This window comes from Pituophis catenifer, unplaced genomic scaffold (genome assembly GCF_029215685.1).
Source record: "Pituophis catenifer annectens isolate HBS135680 unplaced genomic scaffold, rPitCat1.0.hap2 SCAF_9, whole genome shotgun sequence".
Classification (NCBI taxonomy): Eukaryota; Metazoa; Chordata; class Lepidosauria; order Squamata; family Colubridae; genus Pituophis; species Pituophis catenifer.
Window position 1 is genome coordinate 2907982 of NW_027256889.1, and position 23182 is coordinate 2931163.

Consider the following 23182-nt stretch of genomic DNA (forward strand, 5'->3'; position numbering starts at 1 on the left):
GCAGAACTAAAAGGACTTGGCTCACTCCATGGGGAAGACGTTGTAAGGCCGTCATTCATGCTAAAGTGTTACCCAACGAAGTATGAACTGACGTGGTGATCATTTTTGCATATCTCGTTTTTTTCTATGGCGATAATTTTTGTATATTCTCGTTTTTTCAACGTGTTTCACTTTTCTTCTTTATACCGATAACTGTTATTCTAATAGCAAATCCTTCATAAAGACTCAGCCGCCCTGAGTCTCCGGAGAAAGGTGGCATATAATTGGACTAAATAAATAAATTAAATAAATAAATAAATAAATAAATAAATAAATAAATAAATAAATAAATGTTATTGCATGACATTCTTGATTAAATTATCTTTCCATTGATACAATGGAATGCATCAATGTATAACCATGATTCCACTGACATAATTTGATGGTACTAACTACTCCAAAATAAAAAAAAAGTGGTGTTATTAGCTAGTTTTAGAAAATACACTTTTCCCAAAAAGGTTTCCATAATTTTGGCCATTACTGTAGACGAGTGTTTCTCAGTTCGGACAACTTTAAGATGGATGGACTTTCAGAATTCTCCAGCCAGCCTGGCTGGCTGGCTGGCTGGGGAATTCTGGGAGTTGAAGTCCACCCATCTTAAAGTTGCCCAAGTTAAGAAAAAACTGGACAAGAGATGCTTTTTGGGGTAATAACAATTTCCTAACAGGGGTTTCTCATTCTTAGATCTGCCAAAGCTTGTTGGGATCTCTTTATTAAAGTAGCCACATCCGAGATTTTTTTGGAGGGGAGTTTGATACCCTCCCTTCCTCCGAAGCATCCAAGAGTCCTTGGAATTGTGTAAGATTCCCCCACCTCCCCGACCGCAAGGATTTTTTTTATCCGATGGAGAGAAAACTGACCTTGTGTTTTTCGAACAGGGATTGTCTCTCTCTCTCTGTGTGTGTGCGAGAGCTTGAAGGAATTTTAGCAAAGGCAGAGGGAGGAAAAGACAACTTCGGAAAGTAAAATGCACAGGGTTTTTTTTTGCCAGCTAGAATTTTGCAAGAGGGGAAAAGTCACTTCCTTTGCTGTTTGCTTTGTGGGTTGTTGTTTTTTTTTCCCCCCTAGGAAATGAAAGAAACAGATTTTATTTTAGAGGGTTTTTTTTTTTCTTTCTTTCTTTCCAACAATGCACGGCTTAGATTTCCCTCTGTTGTGTTTTCCCCTTACTAACTTTCCTTCTCTTTTCTTCTCTTTGTCCCGGCCCTGCTCCCGCCTCCCCAATATCTCTTTTTTTTTAGGTTAGGACAGAAAAACCTTTATTTTCTTCCAATCCTGAACTGGATAATTTGGTAAGGATGCTACTTCTTTCCTTTTTTTTTTTTTAACAAAACAAAACAAAGAAGTGACCCCCCTCCACCCCCGAAGTGTTATTGTTTTTTTCCAACTTTGTTTTCGTTCTCCTCTGTATTACCTCCTTTTCCCTTGTAATGATCCCCCTTTCATTTCTCTGTCCGCTGAATCGGTCCCTCCCTCCTCTTTATACATCCAATGCATCCGCAAGACCGGCCTGGGGAATTCTGGGAGTTGAAGTCCACACCCATCTTCACATTGTCGAGGTGGAGAAACACTATCTAGAATAAGTTTCCGAAACATCTGGTTTTGTTGGCTCCCGGGTGTTTTCTTTTTCTGTGGGTAACGGGGCCAAATGGCTCTTTGAGTGTTTAAGGTTGCAGACTCCCTGTTCTAAACCTACCTTTGAGATCAGCTTCAAAACTGTCCCAGACAGAGCTGCTTCCATCTCTACACTTGTGAGATGCAGAGTTCACTTTTGCCTCTCTAGATATTTTTAAGCCTCCCTGTCCCAATTCACGCTTGTTTGCCTCTCTAGATATTTTAAGCCTCCCTGTCCAATTCACGCTTGGTCCATGATGGTTCTCATTGGAACGATTTCCCATTGTGAATTTCTCTGGGGTAAAACCTTAAAAACCCAGCTGACTTATTGCATGGTCTGCCTGACCCCCACAACGTTCCGAACAAACCACGATGTCCAGCGAAGTGCATGGCAATGAACAAACAGAGGTTTACACGGTAAGCCACGATTCCAATTTCCCACCCACTCCCTCCTTTTTGTAATTGTAGATGATCCAGGCTATTCAAGTGCTGAGAATTTCACCTTCTGGAGTTAGAAAAGGTAAGGGTGTTTCTCTGAAGTTTGGGTTGTTTGTGTCCCCTCCTCCTCCCCTTCCCTTCCGTTTCCCCATAATACCTCCAAAAATAAAATAAGACAAGGCTAGCAATTTTGCAAGCCAAGCAAGGAATCTGTTTTATGGTGTGTGTGTGTGTGGGAGGCTGTTTTTGTCCCTTTGAATCAGTTTTTTTGGCTGGTGATGACCACTGCCTCGACAAATCCCTGCGGTTTCTTGGCAAGATTTCCGAAGCGCTTTGCCATTGCTTGCCTCTTAGGGCTGAGAGAGAGTGGCTGGCCCAAGGCCACCCAGCTGGCTTTGTGTCTAAGGCGGAGTAGAACTCAGGATATATCAGATTGTGTGATTTTTTTTTTACTTTGTTCTTTTCTTTTATATTTTAATTTTATTGATATCCTGCCTGTATTATTGTTATTTTTTTTTTTTTTTTACAAAGAACTCAAGGTGGAAAACAGACCAAATGCTGTTTGCTATAAGCAGAAAAAGCTGCGAGCATATGTGATTTATCTCTGTGGAAACCCATTTCAGATTCTGCAGATATGAAAAACTGCATTTTTCAGCCCACATGTCCATGTCCTGCAAACTACATCCTTTTGAAGCGTGTTTGCATATTTAACTTTTCATGAATTGGAAGTGTTGGATGAGAAAACAGAGTTTTCTATCCAGGCAACAGCCAAAAACCTCTGCAAATATTATTTAGCACCCATGCCTAGCCCTTAAAACTTCAAAGCTACCTACCTGGTCCTCATGAGGACTAGAATCTTGGCTTTTTCCTTTCTACAAAGCAACCAGGCCTCAGATGTCCCAGCGGTATCTAGCAATGCCTCATCTCCACGCATTTTTCCATGTTTCTGTAAAATTGTAATCGCCACTTGTCCTGGGGGAAAAAAATTGTTTTTGAGAGGTCTCATTGGAACAGTGAAGCCAAAAAATCCAGAATTTTATCTAGGAGTGGAGGAAACCTTGTTATCTTCAACAATGGAATTTAAAACAAAACAAAAACCAAACTCTCCAAACCAAAAAAAATTGCAAATAATTTCCTTTTTCTCGCTCCCAACAGCAGCTTGCTCCAATTGTGAGGGTCGCCTCCTATGGAAGCAACAGAGAGAGAAGGCTTAAAAATAGACTTTGAATCCAGATTCCAGAGGGTTTAATCCAGAGGTCTGGCACTAAAAAACTGGGGGTACCCAGTGGAAGGCTGCCCCCCCCCAAATGCTTTGCTCATGAGATATACTTCATTTAGACTTTATACTGTATACTTAAGTATACGCTTAAGGCAGTGTTTTTTTTCAACCATTTTAAGAGCTGGGGAATTCTGGGAGTGGACGTTCCCCACACTTCTTTGAAATTGCCAAGGTTGCAAACACTGCTTTAAGAAGGCTTTAAGGAGAAGTTCTATCGTTTATATATTTGTTTCTGCAATTTATATCCCGGTCAGTTCTGGAAAGGCTCTTATCTTCTTCTCTTCCCCTTCCCACTTCTTCCTTTCCTCTCCTCTCCTCTCCTCTCTCCTTCCTCTTTCCTTCCTTCTTTCCTTCCTTCTTTCCTTCCTTCCTCCCTTCCATCCAACCATCCATTCATCCATCCATTCCATCCTCCCTCCCTTCCTATGTTCAATATTCCTTCCCCCTCCCTTCTTCCTTGTCCTTTCTTATTTCCTTCCTTCCCTTCCCTTCTCACCTCCTTCCCTTCCCTTCCCTTCCCACTTCCTTTCCTTTCCTTTCCTTTTCCTTTCCTTTCCTTTCCTTTCCTTTCCTTTCCTTTCCTTTCCTTTCCTTTCCTTTCCTTTCCTTTCCTTTCCTTTCCTTTCTTCCCTTCCCTTCCCTTCCCTTCCCTTCCCTCCTACCCTTCTCCTTTCTTCCTTTCTTTTCCTATCTCCCTTCCCTTTCCTCCTACCCTTCTCCTTTCTTCCTTTCCTTTCCTTTCCTTTCCTTTCCTTTCCTTTCCTTTCCTTTCCTTTCCTTTCCTTTCCTTTCCTTTCCCTTCCCTTCCCTTCCCTTCCCTTCCCTTCCTTTCCTTCCCTTCCCTTCCCTTCCCTTCCCTTCCCTTCCCTTCCCTCTCCCATCCCACCTCCTTCCCTTCCCACCTCCTTTCTTTCCTTTTCCTTTCCTTCCTTTCCTTTCCTTTCCTTTCCTTTCCTTTCCTTTCCTTTCCTTTCTTTCCCTTCCCTCCCTTCCCTTCCCTTCCCTTCCCTTCCCTCCCTTCCCTTCCCTTCCCTTCTTCTCCCTTCTCTTCCCTTCCCTTCCCTTCCCACCTCCTTTCCTTTTTTCCCCCGCTTCTCCTACCAGGTTCATGACCTCTGTGACAACTTCTGCCACCGCTACATCACCTGCCTGAAGGGGAAGATGCCCATCGACCTGGTCATCGATGACCGAGACGGAGGCTCCAAGTCGGACCTGGAAGACTTCGGGGGGGCTTGTCTCTCCGACCAGGTTGGTCCAAAGTCGGGCAGCCTTTTGAGCCCAGACAGCCAAGGTGGGCAACAGCCCCACTTTTCCCTTTGACGGCTAACTGCCCCGGGGCTTGGGGTGGGCAAAGGCAGGGGGGCCATTGATAGCTCCCGACCAGGGCAGAAATTGCAGACCCCAAATAAGGTCCCTTCTCAACTGTGGCGTTTTTGGGGACCGTGATCCCTGCTAAGCGCGCATGGCCCGGTCTCCAAAGGTGGGGATTTGTCGGAGACGCTCTGACTCCCATGCTTCTTTCTTCTGACAGCAACGCTACATGTGGAAGCCTTTATCTGCACAAACAGATGTGCCGGTTTGGCAGGAATCGGATTTCTTTCACAAAGGCTGGGATTTTTATTTATTTATTTTTTTGGCCATGAAGTTTGTGTGTTCTTGTACTGTTGGGCCGTTCGAAAGGGAAGCGATCTGGCAGCAATTGGAGAATGACTCTTATTGGCGATGGCACGTTTGCCATTATGGTTTCTTTTCTTTTCTTTTCTTTTCTTTTTCTTTTCTTTTCTTTTCTTTTCTTTTCTTTTCTTTTCTTTTCCTCTGTGGAAACAGAGGGTTGCGTTAGTTGCCTGTTGCGGGCATTTTCTCTGCCCTGCTACCAGTTGTTGAAAAAGGGTCATTTCTCACGCAGTGTTGCTGCTTTATGAGAAAGAGACAGACAGACAGATAGACAAGAGACAGAGACAGAGAGGGAGAGAGGGAGAGGAAAAGAGAGAGAGAGAGACAGAGACAGACAGACAGACAGACAGAGGAGACAGAGAGAGAGATAAACACACATACAGACAGAGAAAGAGAGAGAGGGAAGGAGGGAGGGAAAGTGAGAGAGAGACACACAGAGACAGAGACACACACAGAGAAAGAGAGAGACAGAGAGACAGACAAGAGACAGAGACAGAGAGGGAGAGAGGGAGAGGAAAAGAGAGAGACAGAGACAGACAGACAGACAGACAGACAGAGACAGACAGAGACACACACACAGAGGGAGAGAGGAAGAGAGAGAGAGGAAAAGAGAGAGAGACTCACCATCTCCATCCTTGCAACATTCATAAGTTGCAAAGAAAAGGGTCAGGGGCTTGGAAATTAATCACCCCTGACAGCCAGCTTGTAATGAAGGAGACGTGGTTGGCCAGCGTGGTATCTCCCACCCCTCAATTCTCCCACCCCCTACCACAAATCCCCCTCCCTCCCTCTCTCTCTTTTTTTTCTCCTCCAAGCACGCTAATGCATCGAAGTCGTTTTCTTGGCTGCCAGCGATTTGCCTGAATTTTTAATGTACCCACAGGCTATATTGGGGCTTATTGTTGGGAGGATTTGAGGGGGCAGAGGGGCTTTTTTGGGGGGAGGCGGGGGAGAGACATACAGGAGAGGAGGGGGGGCAACGTGGAGGGGGAAAGGCCCTTCCTGGCCATGTCAGAGAGCTGATTTCCAAGCTGGGCACCGAACGTGGGAACAAGCAGCCGTCATCCGAAACAAACGGGCTGCAGGAAAGTTTTGCTTAAAAGCCTCTCTGCAGGCAGCCTCCTGCGTAATACAGGTAGTCCTCGACTTACGACAGTTCATTTAATGACCGCTGAAAAAAAGCCACTTATGATCATGTTTTCATACTTTTATGACCGTTGCAGCCTGACCCCCACGGTCAGGCGATCAAAATTCAGACTTTCTTGGCAACCGACTCGTATTTATGACGCAGGTCGCAGTGTCCCGGGGTCACGTGATCAAACTTTTTGCAGACGTCTGGCAAGCAAAGTTCATGCGGGAAATCCGGATTCGTTTAAGAACCACGTTACTAATGTACCCACGGCAGTGATTCGCTCCGTGGGTACTCCGTTGTGAGCTCCGTTGTGGGTCGTAAGTTGAGGACTACCTGAGTTTCCTATTTGCCACCCTCCCGCCACTCCTTTCAAAGATATACTTCTGTTGATCAGAGAGGCTCCTTTTACCATGTTTCCCCCGAAAATAAGACCCTGCCTTATATTTTTTTGAACCTTGAAATAAGCGCTTGGCCTTATTGCCATGCGCGCAAAAGCCCGATTGGGCTTATTATCAGGGGATGTCTTATTTTGGAGGAAACAGGTTAGATAGATAGATATAAATGATAGATAGATAGATAGATAGATAGATAGATAGATAGATAGATAGATGATAGAAAAATGGATAGATGGATGGATAGATGGATATCTAATCCATTTGGATTAGATAGATAGATATAGACAGACATGATAGATAAATAAGGGAATGGATAGATACCGTAGATAGATAGATAGATAGATAGATGATAGATGATAGATAGATAGATAGATAGATAGATAGATGATAGATAGATAGATAGATAGATAGATAGATAGATAGATAGATAGATAGATGATAGATAGATAGATAGATAGGTACTGTGTTTCCCCGAAAATAAGACCCTGCCTTATATTTTTTTGAACCTTGAAATAAGCGCTTGGCCTTATTGCCATGCGCGCAAAAGCCCGATTGGGCTTATTATCAGGGGATGTCTTATTTTGGAGGAAACAGGTTAGATAGATAGATATAAATGATAGATAGATAGATAGATAGATAGATAGATAGATAGATAGATAGATAGATAGATAGATAGATAGATGATAGAAAAATGGATAGATGGATGGATAGATGGATATCTAATCCATTTGGATTAGATAGATAGATATAGACAGACATGATAGATAAATAAGGGAATGGATAGATACCGTAGATAGATAGATAGATAGATAGATAGATGATAGATAGATAGATAGATAGATAGATAGATAGATAGATAGGTACTGTGTTTCCCCGAAAATAAGACCCTGCCTTATATTTTTTTGAACCTTGAAATAAGTGCTTGGCCTTATTGCCATGCGCTCAAAAGCCTGACTGGACTTATTATCAGGGGAGGTCTTTTATTTTGGGGGAAACAGGGTAGCTAAATACCAGGAGTAAGGTTTTTTTTTTTAATATAATATTTATTTGAAAAGCCAGCTCATTTCGGCCTTTCAAATAGACTTCTGGACCAAGTCAGGATGTGGAGCTACATTCAGACAAATGAACAAAATGTGGTTTGATTTGAAAAATAGGGACACAGTGTCCTAAGGCAAGCCATTTCCGTTCCCAATCGAGAGCTAGTATGATCTACTGGTTCAGTAGATCAGGCTAAAAAGGAGGAGGCTGTGAGTTCTAATCCTGCTTTAGGCATACAATCTGGCTGGGTGACTTTGGATCAATCACCAGGAGACTGGGAGTTCTAGTTCCGCCTCAGGCACGAAAGAGGGCTGGGTGACTCCACGCCAATCACCAGGAGGTGGTGAATTCTAGTCCGGTTTTAGGCATAAAATCTGGCTGGGTGACTTTGGGTCACTCACTAGGAGACTGTGAGTTCTAGTTCCGCCTCAGGCACGAGAGCTGGTTGGGTGACTCTGCGCCAATCACCAGGAGGTGGTGAATTCTAGTCCGGCTTTAGGCATACAATCTGGCTGGGTGACTTTGGGCCAATGACCAGGAGACTGGGAGTTCTAGTCCCGTCCCCCCCCCAAGACATGAAAACCAAATGAGTGACTTTGGGCCAGCCCAACCCACCTCACAGGGTTGTTGTTGCGGGGTGGGGGGGTGGGGAAATAGGAGGAAGGTAGGTATGTTGGATATAGCCTCTACTTTTTGTAAAGCAGGATAGCAATAAACAAAGAATTCTATTCCCAGTTTACTGTACTTTCCACCATCCTCCCCTTTCCATTCTCCCTTCTCCCTCGAAATCCGGTCTCGGGTCCAAAGAATTTCCCCTCCGCCCCATGGCAAAAGAGAGCGATTCCGGGAAGGAAGGGACCCCTTTTTCTCTCCCAAGCCCCCTCCCCACCCATATCCTGCTCAGGACTGCTTGAGATGCCCAACTGTGTGATGAATCCCCCTCCCTTGAAAACCCAGCTCAAAACCCCTCTCGCTGTGTGGGTCTGGCGCTGTCCCTTTTTTAAGGGGGCGGTGGGATATTGGAGGGGAAGGGTCTCTGATTGCCCGGGGGTCCCAGCCTCATCTCTGATCAAGGCGCTTCGAGCAAAGCCATCGAGTCTGGTCTTCATTAACTGGGAGTGTTGCTCCCTTCGCTTCCCAGAGCTCCTAACAGCGACCCCCTGACCCACCCACCTCCCACATCCCCCCCTTTCCCATTTACTGTGGGCTGCAAGTGCCGAATCCCCCTCCTCTAAAGCCGCAGCTCCTTAACCCCTTGAACCCCCCCGCCCCGTCTTTGCAGGACTCCTGTGATCAGCGGCGGTGGGTTAATCAGGGAGGGCAGGGAGGCTGGGGGCCAGCTCTCCCACCCACCCCCACCTGGCCAGTGGTGGGGGGGGTGGGCTGCAATCCGAGCCCCTTCAGTAGCTGCTGGTTCCTCCCCAGAGCAACCCGGGGAGGCCCCGCTTGTACCCCTTTGAACTCGGTTCACTGGGTTGAAATGAGGAGGGGGGGCAAGATAATGACCCACGGGGGGGGGGGACACACAGGGAGGGGGGGAAATCCCCGCGAAGCTGCAGCAGCAGCCCTCTTGAAAGGAGTGGGGGGGAGGGCAAGCAGGGCAATGGGGGGGGGGGGTCTAGGAGAGAAGGAGGGTGGGATCGTCCGGCAAAATCAGGGAAGTTTTTCCTGCGCTTTCCACTGCTTGGTGGCAGGCAGAGATTCCACAGGTGAGGCTGTCGTTCTTGGGGACGGTGGAGCGATGATAGCCTCACCGATGAAAAGCGGTTGCAGGAATTGGGTAGGACTACTTGAACGTACTTAAAGGGAGAACAATTCATCAGTGGAACTACTTGCCTCCAGAAATTGTGGGTGCTCCATCACTGGAGTTTCTAAGAAGAGATTGGACAAGTCATATGTCTGGAATGGTATAGGGTCTCCTGCCTGAGCAGGGGGTTGGACTAGAAGACCTCCAAGGTCCCTTCCAAGGCCATCCCCACCCAAGGCCAATAGGGTGGGGATGGTCCAGACCTCAGGAGGTAACTGGTTCCAGAGAGCTGGGGCAGCCACAGAGAAGGCCCTCCCCCACAGGCCCGCCAGCCAGCATTGTTTAGTTGACGGGACCCGGAGGAGACTAACTCTGTGGGATCTTACCGGTCGCTGGGAGCTATGCCGCAGAAGGCGGTCTCGAAGATAACCTGGCCCTGAGCCATGTAGGGCTTTAAAGGTAATAACCAACACCTTGAATTGTGCCCGGAGACCAATAGGGAGCCAGTGCAGCTCGCGGAGAATTGGTGTAATGTGGGTGTATCTAGGTGCACCCACGATAGCTCGCGCTAAACTAGACATATCCTGCAACCGTTCATCGTATGTTTTAGCCTCCAGCCCCCTAATCATCTTTGTTGCTCTACTCTGTGCTTTTTCAAGAGTCTCAAAATATATATTGGGGGAACCCAAATTGGATGACTTGAACCTCAGGGTTCGGTCCCTGTGAATGATGCACCGTTCTCTTTGTGTGCAGAGCAACTCCTGGATCCGAGACCACGATGAGACGGGGTCAACACCCTCAGGGACGCCGGGACCCTCCAGCGGTGGGATTGCCTCCCAGAGTGGAGACAACTGCAGTGACCAAGGTATAAGGAGGAGGGGGCCAGAGAGGTGGTGGAGGTCCTACATTTTCACTATGAGAGGAACTGTAGGGTGAAAAATGCACATACGGTATTTTCCCCAAAATAAGACCTAGTAGCTCTTTCAGAACCCCAACAAAATATAAGACCGGGTCTTATTTTCAGGGAAACATAGTAGAAAAGGGGAGTGGTGCAGTGGCCTAGAGGTGGAGCTCTTGCCTCACAATCAGGAGGCTATGAGTTCGATCCTAAGTAGAGGCAGATACTTCTCTCTCTGGGCACAATGAGAATGTCAGGTTTCGAGGTCGTCTCAAATAAATTGCATTTCAAACAAAGTCTTTGATGAAAAACTCTCATTTATTAAGCACGACATTCTAACTCCGACTCCATCGTAGCCAACACTGACTTCCTGACCCAAAACCCTCCCTTTCCTTTCCCCCACTCCTCTGCACTCATTGGCCATCTTCCAAGTCACTCTACCCCTAATCTACTGCTCCAGCTCAAAGGAATTTCCCCCCTCCCATCCCATCTCCTAGGGGATATTATCTCCAGGGAAAATAAGTAGGTGAAAAGTCAAACGTCCCTTTCCAGACGCCTCCGCTTCTCCTTCTTATGTCAGCACTAGAGTAAATGCAGCTTGAAGTGCTGACAGAGAATACATCTGCTGAAAAAAAACTCTGCATTGGCGACAGGAAGGGCATCTGGCCAGTAAACACTCGGCTCTATTCAGTTGCCCTGATTCCACCCCGCAAGGGATTATGGGGTCGTTAAAAGAGGAGGAGGAGAATGACGGTAGAAGGGGACATTTTATACAATGTTCCAAAGGTGCGGGGGTCAGGATAAGCTTTAGCCAGTAGGGAAATTCTGGGAGTTGAAGTCCATGCCTCCTAAAGTAGCTAAGGACAGTCTGGTGAAGAGTTGTGCCATTTTTCTGATACTCTGACATACCCGCTCCAGTTGTGTGACTTTGCACATCTTCAAAGATGGGGGGGCAGAGAGAAGGAAGCACGGTGGGTTCAGCGCTCATATAGGGGGCTGATGAGGAGGACTCTGGGATGCATAATTTACATCCCCTCCAGGCAAGGCTTTTAAGCACATTTTTAGCCAGAGGATATAAAAGCGGAGCATCTGTTCGAGGGGGTTGGAATTGTCAGAAGGAGAAAAATCTTGGACTTGGGACTTGTTAGGTAAGGCAAGAAAAGTTCCAAACATGCACACCATTTTCTCTTTTTCTGAGTGTGGAAATGGCCCAGTTTGATCGATTAAAAAAAAAAAGTCAGCAAGGGAAAGGAATAGAGTAGAGTAGAGTAGAGTAGAGTAGAGTAGAGTAGAGTAAGTAGAGTAGAGTAGAGTAGAATAGAATAGAATAGAATAGAATAGAATAGAATAGAATAGAATAGAATAGAATAGAATTCTTTATTGGCCAAGTATGATTGGACACACAAGGAATTTGTCTTGGTGCATACGCTCTCGGTTTACATAAAAAGAAGATACAAAAGGAAAGAAGGAGAAGAAGAAGAGGAGAAGGAAAGGAAGAGGAAGAAAGATAGGGATGGATGGATGGATAGAAAAAGAAAGAAAGGAAGGAAGGAAGATAGATAGATAGATAGATAGATAGATAGATAGATAGATAGACAGACAGACAGACAGACAGACAGACAGACAGACAGACAGACAGATAGAAAGAATTCTTTATTGGCCAAGTATGATTGGACACACAAGGAATTTGTCTTGGTGCATACGCTCTCGGTTTACATAAAAAGAAGATACAAAAGGAAAGAAGGAGAAGAAGAAGAGGAGGAGGAAAGGAAGAGGAAGAAAGATAGGGATGGATGGATGGATAGAAAAAGAAAGAAAGAAAGAGGAAGGAAGATAGATAGATGATAGATAGATAGATAGATAGATAGATAGATAGATAGATAGATAGTCAGACAGACAGACAGACAGACAGACAGACAGACAGAATTCTTTATTGGCCAAGTGTGATTGGACACACAAGGAATTTGTCTTGGTGCCTACGCTCTCAGTTTACATAAAAAGAAAAGATACATGCGTTAAAAAACATAAGGTACAACACTTAATGATAGTCCTAGGGTACAAATAAGCAATCAAATCATACTAGGAAACAATCAACATAAATCGTAAGGATACAAGCAAGAAGTTATAGTCATGCAGTCATAAGCGGGAGGAGATGGGTGATAGGAACGATGAGAAGACTAATAGTAATAGTAATGCAGACTTAGTGAATAGTTTGACAAGTGTTGAGGGAATTATTTGTTTAGCCGAGTGATGGCGTTCGGGGAAAAACTGTCCTTGTGTCTAGTTGTGCAGTGCTCCGTAGCATCGTTTTGAGGGTAGGAGTTGAAACAATTTATGTCCAGGAGATTGTTCAATTTCAAGCTACTAAGATTGTTGGCTGAGCAGGGACAAAAATAGCCGGGGAAACGGGATCCTTCTCAGTCAACAGGAATGCTCGTTTACCACTAGCTTATCAGATACTCAGGAGCCCCTCCCCCACCCCCAAAAAACCCATTTCCAGATAACTGGACTTCTTCAACCCCTAGATTTTCCCAGCCTGAGTGGATCCCCTGTTTGGCTAGGATTGGGTTACCAAAGATAGACTGTTTTTTTCTGCAGCAAGTTTCTGCCAGAAGAGCTCCGTGGAGGCCAGAGATCTTTGACTATCCAGTCCTGGCCAAACACAGGATGAAGGTTACTTTCGCAGCCAGCCAAATGAATCCTGAAAAGCGATGCTGGTTTGACTTTCCGGTTTCTCTTCCGCTGCCGCATTGCATGGCCAACTGTGGGGCGGGTGATAACGGGAAGACAAAGCTGGTTTGTTATTGAATAGGGATGTTGGTTTATTGCCCTCCTGTGAAAGGTGCAGATCTTTGACTGGCCTCTAGAGGGCTCTGCCTCTTCTGTACGAGATCACACTTGGTACAGTTTCAAGACTTGCCATTAATATAGCCTTTCACCCAATGGGCACCCCCCTCCCCATTCCAGATGTACTGGATCACATCAACCGTCAGGTGCCAGCACAGCTGGAGGGCCTCATCCTGTTTCAAGAGGACCCCACTGTCCTGAGCTGACTAGATCTGAATTTTACGGTTTCCTTGGCTTTGGACTTCCAGCTAAAGCTTCTCTTCTCCTTCCATTCCCTTCCCTTCTCTCTTCTCCTCTCCTCTCCTTTTCTCTTCTCTTTTCTCCTCTCCTCTCCTCTTTTCTCCTTTTCTCCCCTCTTCTCTTTTCCCTTTCTCCCTTCTTCTTCTCTTCTTTCCTCTCCTCCTCTTTTATTTCCTTCCCCTTCTCTCTTCTCTCCACTTTTTCCTTTCTCCCTTCCTCTCTTCTTTCCTCTCCTCCTCTTTTATTCCCTTCTCTTCCCCTTGTCTTCCTTCTCTCTTCACTTTTTCCTTTCTCCCTTCTTCTCTCCACTTTTCCCTTTCCCTCTTCTTCATCTCTTCTTTCCTCTCGTCCTCTTTTATTCGCTTCCCTTCGCTTCCCCTTCTCTTCTTTTTCTTTTCTCTTCCCTCCACTTTTCCTTTCTCCCTTTCTCTTCTCTTCTCTTCTCTTCTCTTCTCTTCTCTTCTCTTCTCTTCTCTTCTCTTCTCTTCTCTTCTCTTCTCTTCTCTCCTCTCCTCTCCTCTCCTCTCCTCTCCTCTCCTCTCCTATCTTCTAATCTCCTCTCCTCTCCTCTCCTCTCCTCTCCTTTTCTCCCCTCCCCTCCCCTCTCCTCCCCTCCTCTCTATCTCTTACTTTTCTCTTCTCTATTCCGTTTCCCTCTCCTCCTCTCCTCCTCTTTCCCCCTTTCTTCTCTTTCCTTCCCTTCCCTCCCCTCCTGCCCTTCGCAGGAGATTGCCTGGATAACAGCGTGGCCTCCCCCAGCACGGGAGAAGATGATGACCTGGACCGGGACAAGAAGAGAAACAAGAAACGTGGCATTTTCCCCAAGGTGGCCACGAATATTATGCGCGCGTGGCTTTTTCAACACTTGTCGGTAAGAACTCGAAAGGCATTCCGTGGTCTGAAGTCCAGCTTGTAGTTGTGGGGGCTGCAATCAGAAGATCCTTGCTGGGCATCTGGGCTAAGCAGAGACGTCCTTCCGTGCCCACTGCCCAACCGCTTCCTTCCGTGCCAGGCAGTTAGACAGAGCCTCTCCCTGGTTAGTTAAACAAAGGCAAGTTAATGAGCGCTGGCCAATTAGTGGCTAATTGAAGGAGCTATAAAGCTATTAGAGGCTGGTGAAAGGTAATCAATTCTGGCCAATTACCCTGAACAGCATTGGCAGGGAAGGGAGGGGGGAGGTTTGTGAAGGAGGCAGCTATGGGTAAAGGGGGGGGGGGGTGGAAGGCTTTGCCCTGCCCTGCCGGAGATCCTCATTAATTTTCTTTTAATTATTATCGGGTATGTTACAGGCAGTCCTCGACTTACAACCCATTTGTTTAGTGACCAAATCTCTCTGGAGATTCTCAATCATCCAGGTCATGGTTGGCCATGAGTTCATGCAACCTTCCTAAGCTGAGATTCGAAACCATCCTTCATTGCCATGGGATCTGGATCGATTGTGTGGGGAATAGAATGATGGGTGCCCTGTCCATCTGTCTGTCTGTCTATCTATTCTATCTCTCATCTCTCTCTCTCTCTCTCATCTATCTATCTATCTATCTATCTATCTATCTATCTATCTATCTATCATCTATCCAGCCATCCATCCGTCATATATCTATCATCTTCTATAATTTATTACCTATCATCTACCCTCTATCTTGTCTGCCATCCATCCATCCATCCATCCATCCATCATCCATCCATCCATCCATCCATCCATGTATCTCTATCTCTATCTATAATTTCTGTCTTTCTAATGTATATCTATCTATCTGTCTTCTATCTATCTGTCTTCTATCTATCTATCTATCTATCTATCTATCTATCATCTATCTATCTATCTATCTATCTATCTATCTATCTATCTATCTATCTATCTATCCTGACAGTCAGAACAATTAATAAGTGGAACAACTTGCCTGCAGAAGTTGTGAATGCCCCAACACTGAAAATTTGTAAGAAGATGTTGGACAACCATTTGTCTGAAGTGGTGTAGTAGGGTTTCCTGCCTAAGAAGGGGGTTGGACTATAAGACCTCCAAGGTCCCTTCCAACTCTGTTATTCTATTCTATTCTATTCTATTCTATTCTATTCTATTCTATTCTATTCTATTCTATTCTATTCTATTCTATTCTATTCTATTCTATTCTATTCTACTCTACTCTACTCTACTCTACTCTACTCTTTTCTGTTCTGTTCTGTTCTGTTCTGTTCTGCTCTGCTCTGCTCTGCTCTGCTCTGCTCTGCTCTGCTCTATTCTATTCTATTCTATTCTATTCTATTCTATTCTATTCTATTCTATTCTATTCTATTCTATTCTATCCTATCCTATCCTATCCTATCCCATCCCATCCCATCCCATCCCATCCCATCCCATCCCATCCTATCCTATCCTATCCTATCTATCTCTATAATCTCTCTCTCTCATCTCTATCTATCTATCTATCTATCTATCTATCTATCTATCTATCTATCATCTATCTATCTATCTATCTATCTATCTATCTATCTATCTATCTCTATAATCTCTCTCTCTAATCTATATCTATCTATCATCTATCTATCTATCTATCCATCCATCCATCCATCCATCCATCCATCCATCCATCCATCCATCATCCAATCTTTCTACCTACCTACCTATCCACATATCTACCATCTATCCACAGTAGATCCAGCCGGCTATCTTTCTAATTCTCCTCAATTTGTCACCCTCCTCCAATCTCAGTTACTCTCCAGGTGACAGGAGCCCAGAGCCCCCTACCTCACCCCAAACGCTTGTGGCCTAGATTTAGGTTGTTAGCAAGTCACTCAGCCAAGAGCGAAAGGAGGCTGGGCTGGGAGAGAGCTACTTTCTCTGTCCCTGCAGGAGCAGATCCTGTCGGCCATCAACCCCGCAGACCCAAATCCTTTAGGCAGCTGGTCTTCCTTCACAGGGAGTGCCAGCATCTGAGCAGGGCAGGAGAAACTCCGAACTCTTAAATTAACCAGCTTGCTTTAGGGCAGTGTTTCTCAACCTTGGAAGCTTGAAGTCCACCCATCTTCAAGCTTCCAAGATTGAGAAACACTGCTTTAGGGAGAGAATTCACCATAGCTAAAAATGGATAAGAGCAACTGACGTTACGTTTCTAGGTTTTTTAAGTTTTACTTTATTGTCACTGCACCTCGTACAACGAAATTAAATGCCGTCTTCAGTCTACATTATAACTATAAGAATAAAAACACAAACACACGCCCTTCATCTTCTATACAATTGAATTAAAAAAACCTCTGATATTGCATTAATATTACACTGTGCAGTAGAATTCAATATAGTTACTGCCCTGGGATAGAAGCTGTTTTTCAGCCTATTTGTCCTCAGTTTTTATTGTCCTGTACCGTCTGCCAGATGGTAATAGTTCAAAAAAAGAGTGCCCAGGATGAGATGGATCTTTAAAAACGTTTTGAACTTTCTTAAGGCAGCGGGCGCTCTAAAGCTCTTCCAAAGAGGGGAGGGGGCAACAGTGATCCTCTGGGCAATGATTTAACCCTCTGGAGCGCTGTCCTATCTGCCAGTGCCTATCTAGAGTTGCCATCCAGATGTTTGCAACAGACCAAACATGGACAGTAGTTGATGGAGACATTTTTCCCGTTCCTGGACAACCCCATTTCCAACTGGAAGCCCCAGCTGGATTGGAAACTCAAGGGGGATGATGGCCAAGGTGTCAAAAACCTGAGGGGGTAATGATCCAAGACTTGGAATTCATCCCCCGGCTGGTGCCCCACTCCTTGTGACCTCTGAGGTCTGGGAGGACCTTTGCTCATCCATCAGCTGGTTGTCAGATGGGAGGCGGGAGTTGTGGAGGTCTGGCTGTGACCTCTGAGCCCAGACTGGCTCATCCATCATCTGAGCTGGCAACTCAAAGGACCAGGAGGGGAGGGAAGGAGAGGAAGACAGGATGATGTCCATCTCCAGTCAGGAAGGAGGAGCAAGATGCCATTTCCCTTCTCCTTCTTCTCCTCCTTCCCCTCTTCCTCTTCTTCCTCCTCTTCCTCTTCCTCCTCCTGCTCCTTCTCATTCTACTTCTCCTCCTCCTCTTTCTTTTCTTTCTTTCTTTCTTTCTTTTCTTTCTTTCTTTCTTTCTTTCTTTCTTTCTTTCTTTCTTTCTTTCTTCTGTTTCTCCTTTTTTCCTCCTCCTCTTTCTCTTTCTCCTCCTCCTCCTGCTTCTCCTCTCCTCTCCCCTCCCTCTCCCTTTTTTCCACCCAAGAAGTGAAAGAGTTGGGGGCCCATCATTCTCTTTCCAGGACACACCTCTCTGCAGGCATGTTGTGTCTTTCCCATACACAATATCCCAAGTTCCTTAGAAGACAAAACAAACAATATGGAATGATGGAAGAGGGAAGGAAATATCTCTCTCTCTCTCTCTCTCACACACACACACATACACAAACACACACACACACACACACACGGCTTTAAAAAGTGGCTTTTAGAAAAAGAGTCATAATAATATAAATGTTAGCATTTGAAAGCACAACTTTTTTTTGTCTTTGGTTCCAAATCCCCGGGAGCAAAGAGAGTTGGCTCAAAGTTTCAGAGAAACTCTCCTCTCTCTTTTCTCTCTTTTGCAGCACCCTTATCCCTCGGAAGAACAGAAGAAACAGTTAGCCCAGGACACGGGACTGACGATTCTGCAGGTCAATAACTGGTAAGAATCAGAAAGTGAGAAGAGAAGAAACAGGAAATGTTCCTTTGGCTGAATCTGCATCTCATCTGCCCCAACCAGTTGTAAAGCTCCCTTTGTCCTGGGGAGGAGACCCTCCCTGTTGTCACTCTTGTGGATGCAAGACCTGCTGAAAGTATAGGTGGCTGGGGAATTCTGGGAACATGATGACTGGGGAATTCTGGGAGTTGAAGTCCACACATCTTCAAGTTGCCAAGGTTGCAGAGAGTGGTGAGGATGGCAGAAAAAGATTATTTTTGCAGCTCACTCCAGTGGTGAGGACGGCAGAAAAAGATCATTGGCAGCTCACTCCAGTGGTGAGGATGGCAGAAAAAGATTATTTTTGCAGCTCACTCCAGTGGTGAGGATGGCAGAAAAAGAATATTGGCAGCTCACTCCAGTGGTGAGGACGGCAGAAAAAGATTAATTTTGCAGCTCACTCCAGTGGTGAGGATGGCAGAAAAAGATTATTTTTGCAGCTCACTCCAGTGGTGAGGATGGCAGAAAAAGAATATTGGCAGCTCACTCCAGTGGTGAGGACGGCAGAAAAAGATTAATTTTGCAGCTCACTCCAGTGGTGAGGATGGCAGAAAAAGATTATTTTTGCAGCTCACTCCAGTGGTGAGGACGGCAGAAAAAGAACATTGGCAGCTCACTCCAGTGGTGAGAATGGCAGAAAAGATTATTGTTCTATCCAGGACATGGCATGTAAGCGATGCTTCAGCAGGGTCCGTCTGCAGGATTGTCTGGGATGCTACACCTCCTCTTTACGACCAGTTTCCCTTGTGGGAGGGGGCTCCGTGGTACCCGAAACAGAACTCCCAGATTCAGTCACAGTTTGGTCCCATACAGAGTTCATCTTGTGAACTCTCAAGCTTCCTCTTTCTGCTACGCATTCAAGATGGACAGGGATGAATATTTATATGTATTTATATGTTAGGGTGCAGGTATACACACAGCTTTCAACAGTGAGAACAATGAACCAGTGAAACATCCCTGTCATTATATCTCCTGCAGGTTTATTAATGCCCGAAGGCGCATAGTTCAACCGATGATCGACCAATCAAATCGCACAGGTAGGAGGGATTCCATTCTACGAAGGGTCTGCGGGAAGGGCTCGCTCTATATATTGGTTCCCCAGGATGTCCCTTTTCCACAACATACTCTCCAGCCACTCTTCAGACACCAGAAGGGTGCCAAGCAGGTTTTAATGCTTTATTTTTTTAATTTTATTTCTCTCAAATAATACTCCTTCCTCATTCTTGCTTCCCCCACAACAACAAGCCAGTGAAGTGGGTTGGACTAAGAAGAAGTACTGGCCCAAAGTCACACACTTGGCTTTCATGCCTAAGGAGGGACTAGAACTCACTGACACCTGGTGATTGGCCCAAAGTCACCCAGCCAGCTTTCATGCCTAAGGAGGGACTAGAACTCACCATCTCCTGGTGATTGGCCCAAAGTCACCCAGCCGGCTTTCATGCCTAAGGAGGGACTAGAACTCACTGACACCTGGTGATTGGCCCAAAGTCACCCAGCCAGCTTTCATGCCTAAGGAGGGACTAGAACTCACCATCTCCTGGTGATTGGCCCAAAGTCACCCAGCCAGCTTTCATGCCTAAGGAGGGACTAGAACTCACTGACACCTGGTGATTGGCCCAAAGTCACCCAGCCAGCTTTCATGCCTAAGGAGGGACTAGAACTCACCATCTCCTGGTGATTGGCCCAAAGTCACCCAGCCAGCTTTCATGCCTAAGGAGGGACTAGAACTCACCGTCTCCTGGTGATCGGCCCAAAGTCACCCAGCCAGCTTTCATGCCTAAGGAGGGACTAGAACTCACCATCTCCTGGTGATTGGCCCAAAGTCACCCAGCCGGCTTTCATGCCTAAGGAGGGACTAGAACTCACCGACACCTGGTGATTGGCCCAAAGTCACCCAGCCAACTTTCATGCCTAAGGAGGGACTAGAACTCACCGACACCTGGTGATTGGCCCAAAGTCACCCAGCCGGCTTTCATGCCTAAGGAGGGACTAGAACTCACTGACACCTGGTGATTGGCCCAAAGTCACCCAGCTGGCTTTCATGCCTAAGGAGGGACTAGAACTCACTGACACCTGGTTTCTAGCCTGTGCCTCAATCACCAGGCCAAACTAGCTGATTTGGGGAACAGGTTCCAAACAGGAGGCCGTTGGATGTCTCCCTGCCCCAACCAGCCAAAGCTACTTTCTGTTTTAAATGCCTGCAGAAATCGGATACCCTTAAAGTGAGGGACGTATCTACCTGTTCTCTTCCCTCTGTAACTTTTCTCTCTTCCGAGCAGGTCAAGGTACGCCGTATAGTCCCGACGGGCAGCAAATGGGAGGTTATGTTATGGATGGGCAACAGCGCATGACAATTCATCCGCCAGGTGAGCCAGAATCGCCCGACTCTTCGGCAAAGATAGAAAGGTTTTCCTCGGTAGCCCAATCTAGTTTTCTTTTCCAGAAGGTATATCCTTGGTGTGGGGCTTTGTGAAAAGTGGGGGCAGTGGGCTCAAAGAACCAGGACCATCCTTAAGTTGCAGTTAAGAAGATTTGTTACACAATTGTTTTTATTGGGTATAGTTAAGGGTTTTACATTGGGGGAAGTAAAGCTGATATTGTATATGATTACAGCAGCGAGACTACTGATAGGTCAATATTGGAAAAATGAAGCTATGCCCACTATTGAAGAATGGACTTTGAAGATGGCTAGTTTTGCAGAGATGGCGAAGATTTCAACATATTTGAAAGATCGGACACAAGAGACTTATGTATGGGAGTGGAAAAAGTGGATAGATTATGTGCAGAATAAATATCAAACTAGGAAATATCAGATAGCTTTTAACTGAAGGTATTATATAGTGATAGAATAATTGAATTGTGAAAATGTGAAAAATATATAGGGGGTGGAGGGGTTCAAGTTTTATAAAATATGTCTTTGATTTGGATTATACTCTGTGGAAGTCTGGGGGGGAGAGGAGGGTTGGGGGCGGAAACTGGGGAGAAAATGTATTTGTAAAACTTTTTCAATAAAAAAAAAAAAAGAAGATTTGTTGCTCAGGCCTATCAGCAAGAATCCGGGCAACTAACATTCAACACTAAATTGGCGCCGGATAAGAGTCAGCGGAATTCCAGAGGATTTGGATTGAGACCGTTTCTGGGAACGTAATGATTCTAGGCTGATGACTCACTTAACTCCACCCCCTGGCTCTGTCGGTATAATCCACGGGTCTGCAACCTTAAACACTCAAAGAGCCATCTGGGCCCGTTTCCCACAGAAAAGAAAACACCGGGAGCCACAAAACCCTTCCCGGGCCTGACTATTTCTTGAGCGGCCACAAAACTAGCAGATGTAGTTGAATTAAACATTCTGAAACTTTTCTTTTCTTGGATTTATCCATGGTTGGCTTACCAGGGGTTGAAAAGCTCAATAAATCGCGTGCCAGCGGGTGTCGCACATTGGCGGTTGGGACTCATATTTTGAGTGACAGGGAGCCGCAGCAGAGGAGTGAAAGAGCCACATGCAGCTCCGGAGCTGCAGGTTGCTGACCCCTGGTATAATCCAATACAGGGAGTCATCAAAGTTACAATGGATCCACCAAAAAGTATATACAATCCGGTTCTGAATTTCCAACAGCCAGTGTCCCCCTTCCTGGTGGTGACAGGACCTCATTTCCGATGCTTTAGCAACCTGCCACTATTTGTGGCCGTTTGCAACGTCCCCCTGATCACATGATCACAATTGATGAGATTTTTGACAGCGTTTACTTCCAGTTTTGGGGCAAAAATGCTCCCACAGTGAACAAAGAATGTTGGTGAGGGACAGATCCACTCAAAGGAAAGTAAAATCTCTTATCAGATGCCAGGGGGGTGGGATCTACTATGGCCAATGAAGAAAAGGTCCAAAACATTAAGTTGGTGACAACAACACAGTCAAGTCCCATTTTTTTTTGTGTGTAGCACATAACCTGGCCATCATCTCAACTTTTTTAAACCCTGGACACTCATGTACGAATCGGTTCTTCACCAAATAGCATTTTCCTTGAAAGGTGGACTTTGAAGTGCCTACCTTGACATAATGGCCTCTAGGTCAAGTTAGACTCGCTGCGAACTGAATGAAGACCATCTCTGAAGTTCTACCAAGTCAACGTGGGTCAAGTAGACCATTTCAGCTGCCCTCTTGGGATCACCGTTGGGCTTGTTATCTTAAGCCATTGAGATGGAGGAATGGGAAATCTGGTTGACCTGACCTTAGAAAGATGCTTTCATGGGTGTGAGGATGGCGATGGAATCATCATTCATAGGAAGGTTTTAATCCTCTGTTTTCTCCTCTTCCTCTAGGACCAATGGGAATGACGATGGGTATGGAGGGCCAGTGGCACTATATGTGAAAGTCTGAACTCTCTGTTGACGTCAGAGGGGAAGTGAGTATCACGGACACCAAGTTTGGAGTCTCTTCTAAAGAAACGGCAGGAGGTGGAATGGGCCAACTCGTCATAGCCAACTCGCTGTGGGACAACTTAACAGTTCAATTTAATTATTTAAAATAAATTAAAAACTGTTTTCATTTTTGTCACTCCCATTTCATTTTGTCCCTTCCTTTTGTATCCTTTCTTTAATGGGTCTCTTCCACTATTTCTTTGATATTAAGGTAACTCTTGTCCCTCAGAGAGTTGGCCTGTGGCAAGTTGGCCATGATGAGTTGGCCATGGCAAGTTGACCATGGTGAGTTGGCCATGGTGGGTTGGTCATGATTAGTTGGGCATGACAAGTTGGCCATGGTGAGTTGGCCATGATTAGTTGGCCATGGCAAGTTGGCCATGGCTAGTTGGCTGTGGTGCAGGAGGAGAAGGTCCTAGGCTCCTCTTGAGATTTGAGTGTGACATGATTGAAAAATTATGCCTCCTGGTGGGCCAGATTGGCCCATGAGAACTAGCCCCTTGAGACAGAAGAGGAGGTCCATGCCAGAAGTCCCATTATAGCGTTTGGCAACCATTTCCCCCTTCTTTTCCTCCTTCATCATGCCCAGATTGCCCTTCCTCACCCAAGGTGGCAGATTCCCCATGCCAATTTCATAAGGGCTGTATCTACTTACCATATTTGATCCTCTCAGTTACAAATGTAGCTGCTGCAGATCC

General features: G+C 45.7%; 1 protein-coding gene across 1 annotated transcript in view; it reads left to right on the forward strand.

The window, feature by feature from the left end:
* The window catches only part of MEIS3 (Meis homeobox 3), a 36482-nt gene extending 14047 nt beyond the window's left edge, over nt 1-22435 (forward strand). Inside the window, 10 exon segments of the mRNA XM_070949991.1 lie at nt 1281-1331; nt 2122-2148; nt 2150-2173; nt 4475-4618; nt 10110-10221; nt 14067-14212; nt 17935-18011; nt 19044-19102; nt 20345-20431; nt 22386-22435. Coding sequence (XP_070806092.1) covers nt 1281-1331; nt 2122-2148; nt 2150-2173; nt 4475-4618; nt 10110-10221; nt 14067-14212; nt 17935-18011; nt 19044-19102; nt 20345-20431; nt 22386-22435 — 777 coding nt within the window.
* The last annotated feature ends 747 nt before the right edge of the window (nt 22436-23182 follow it).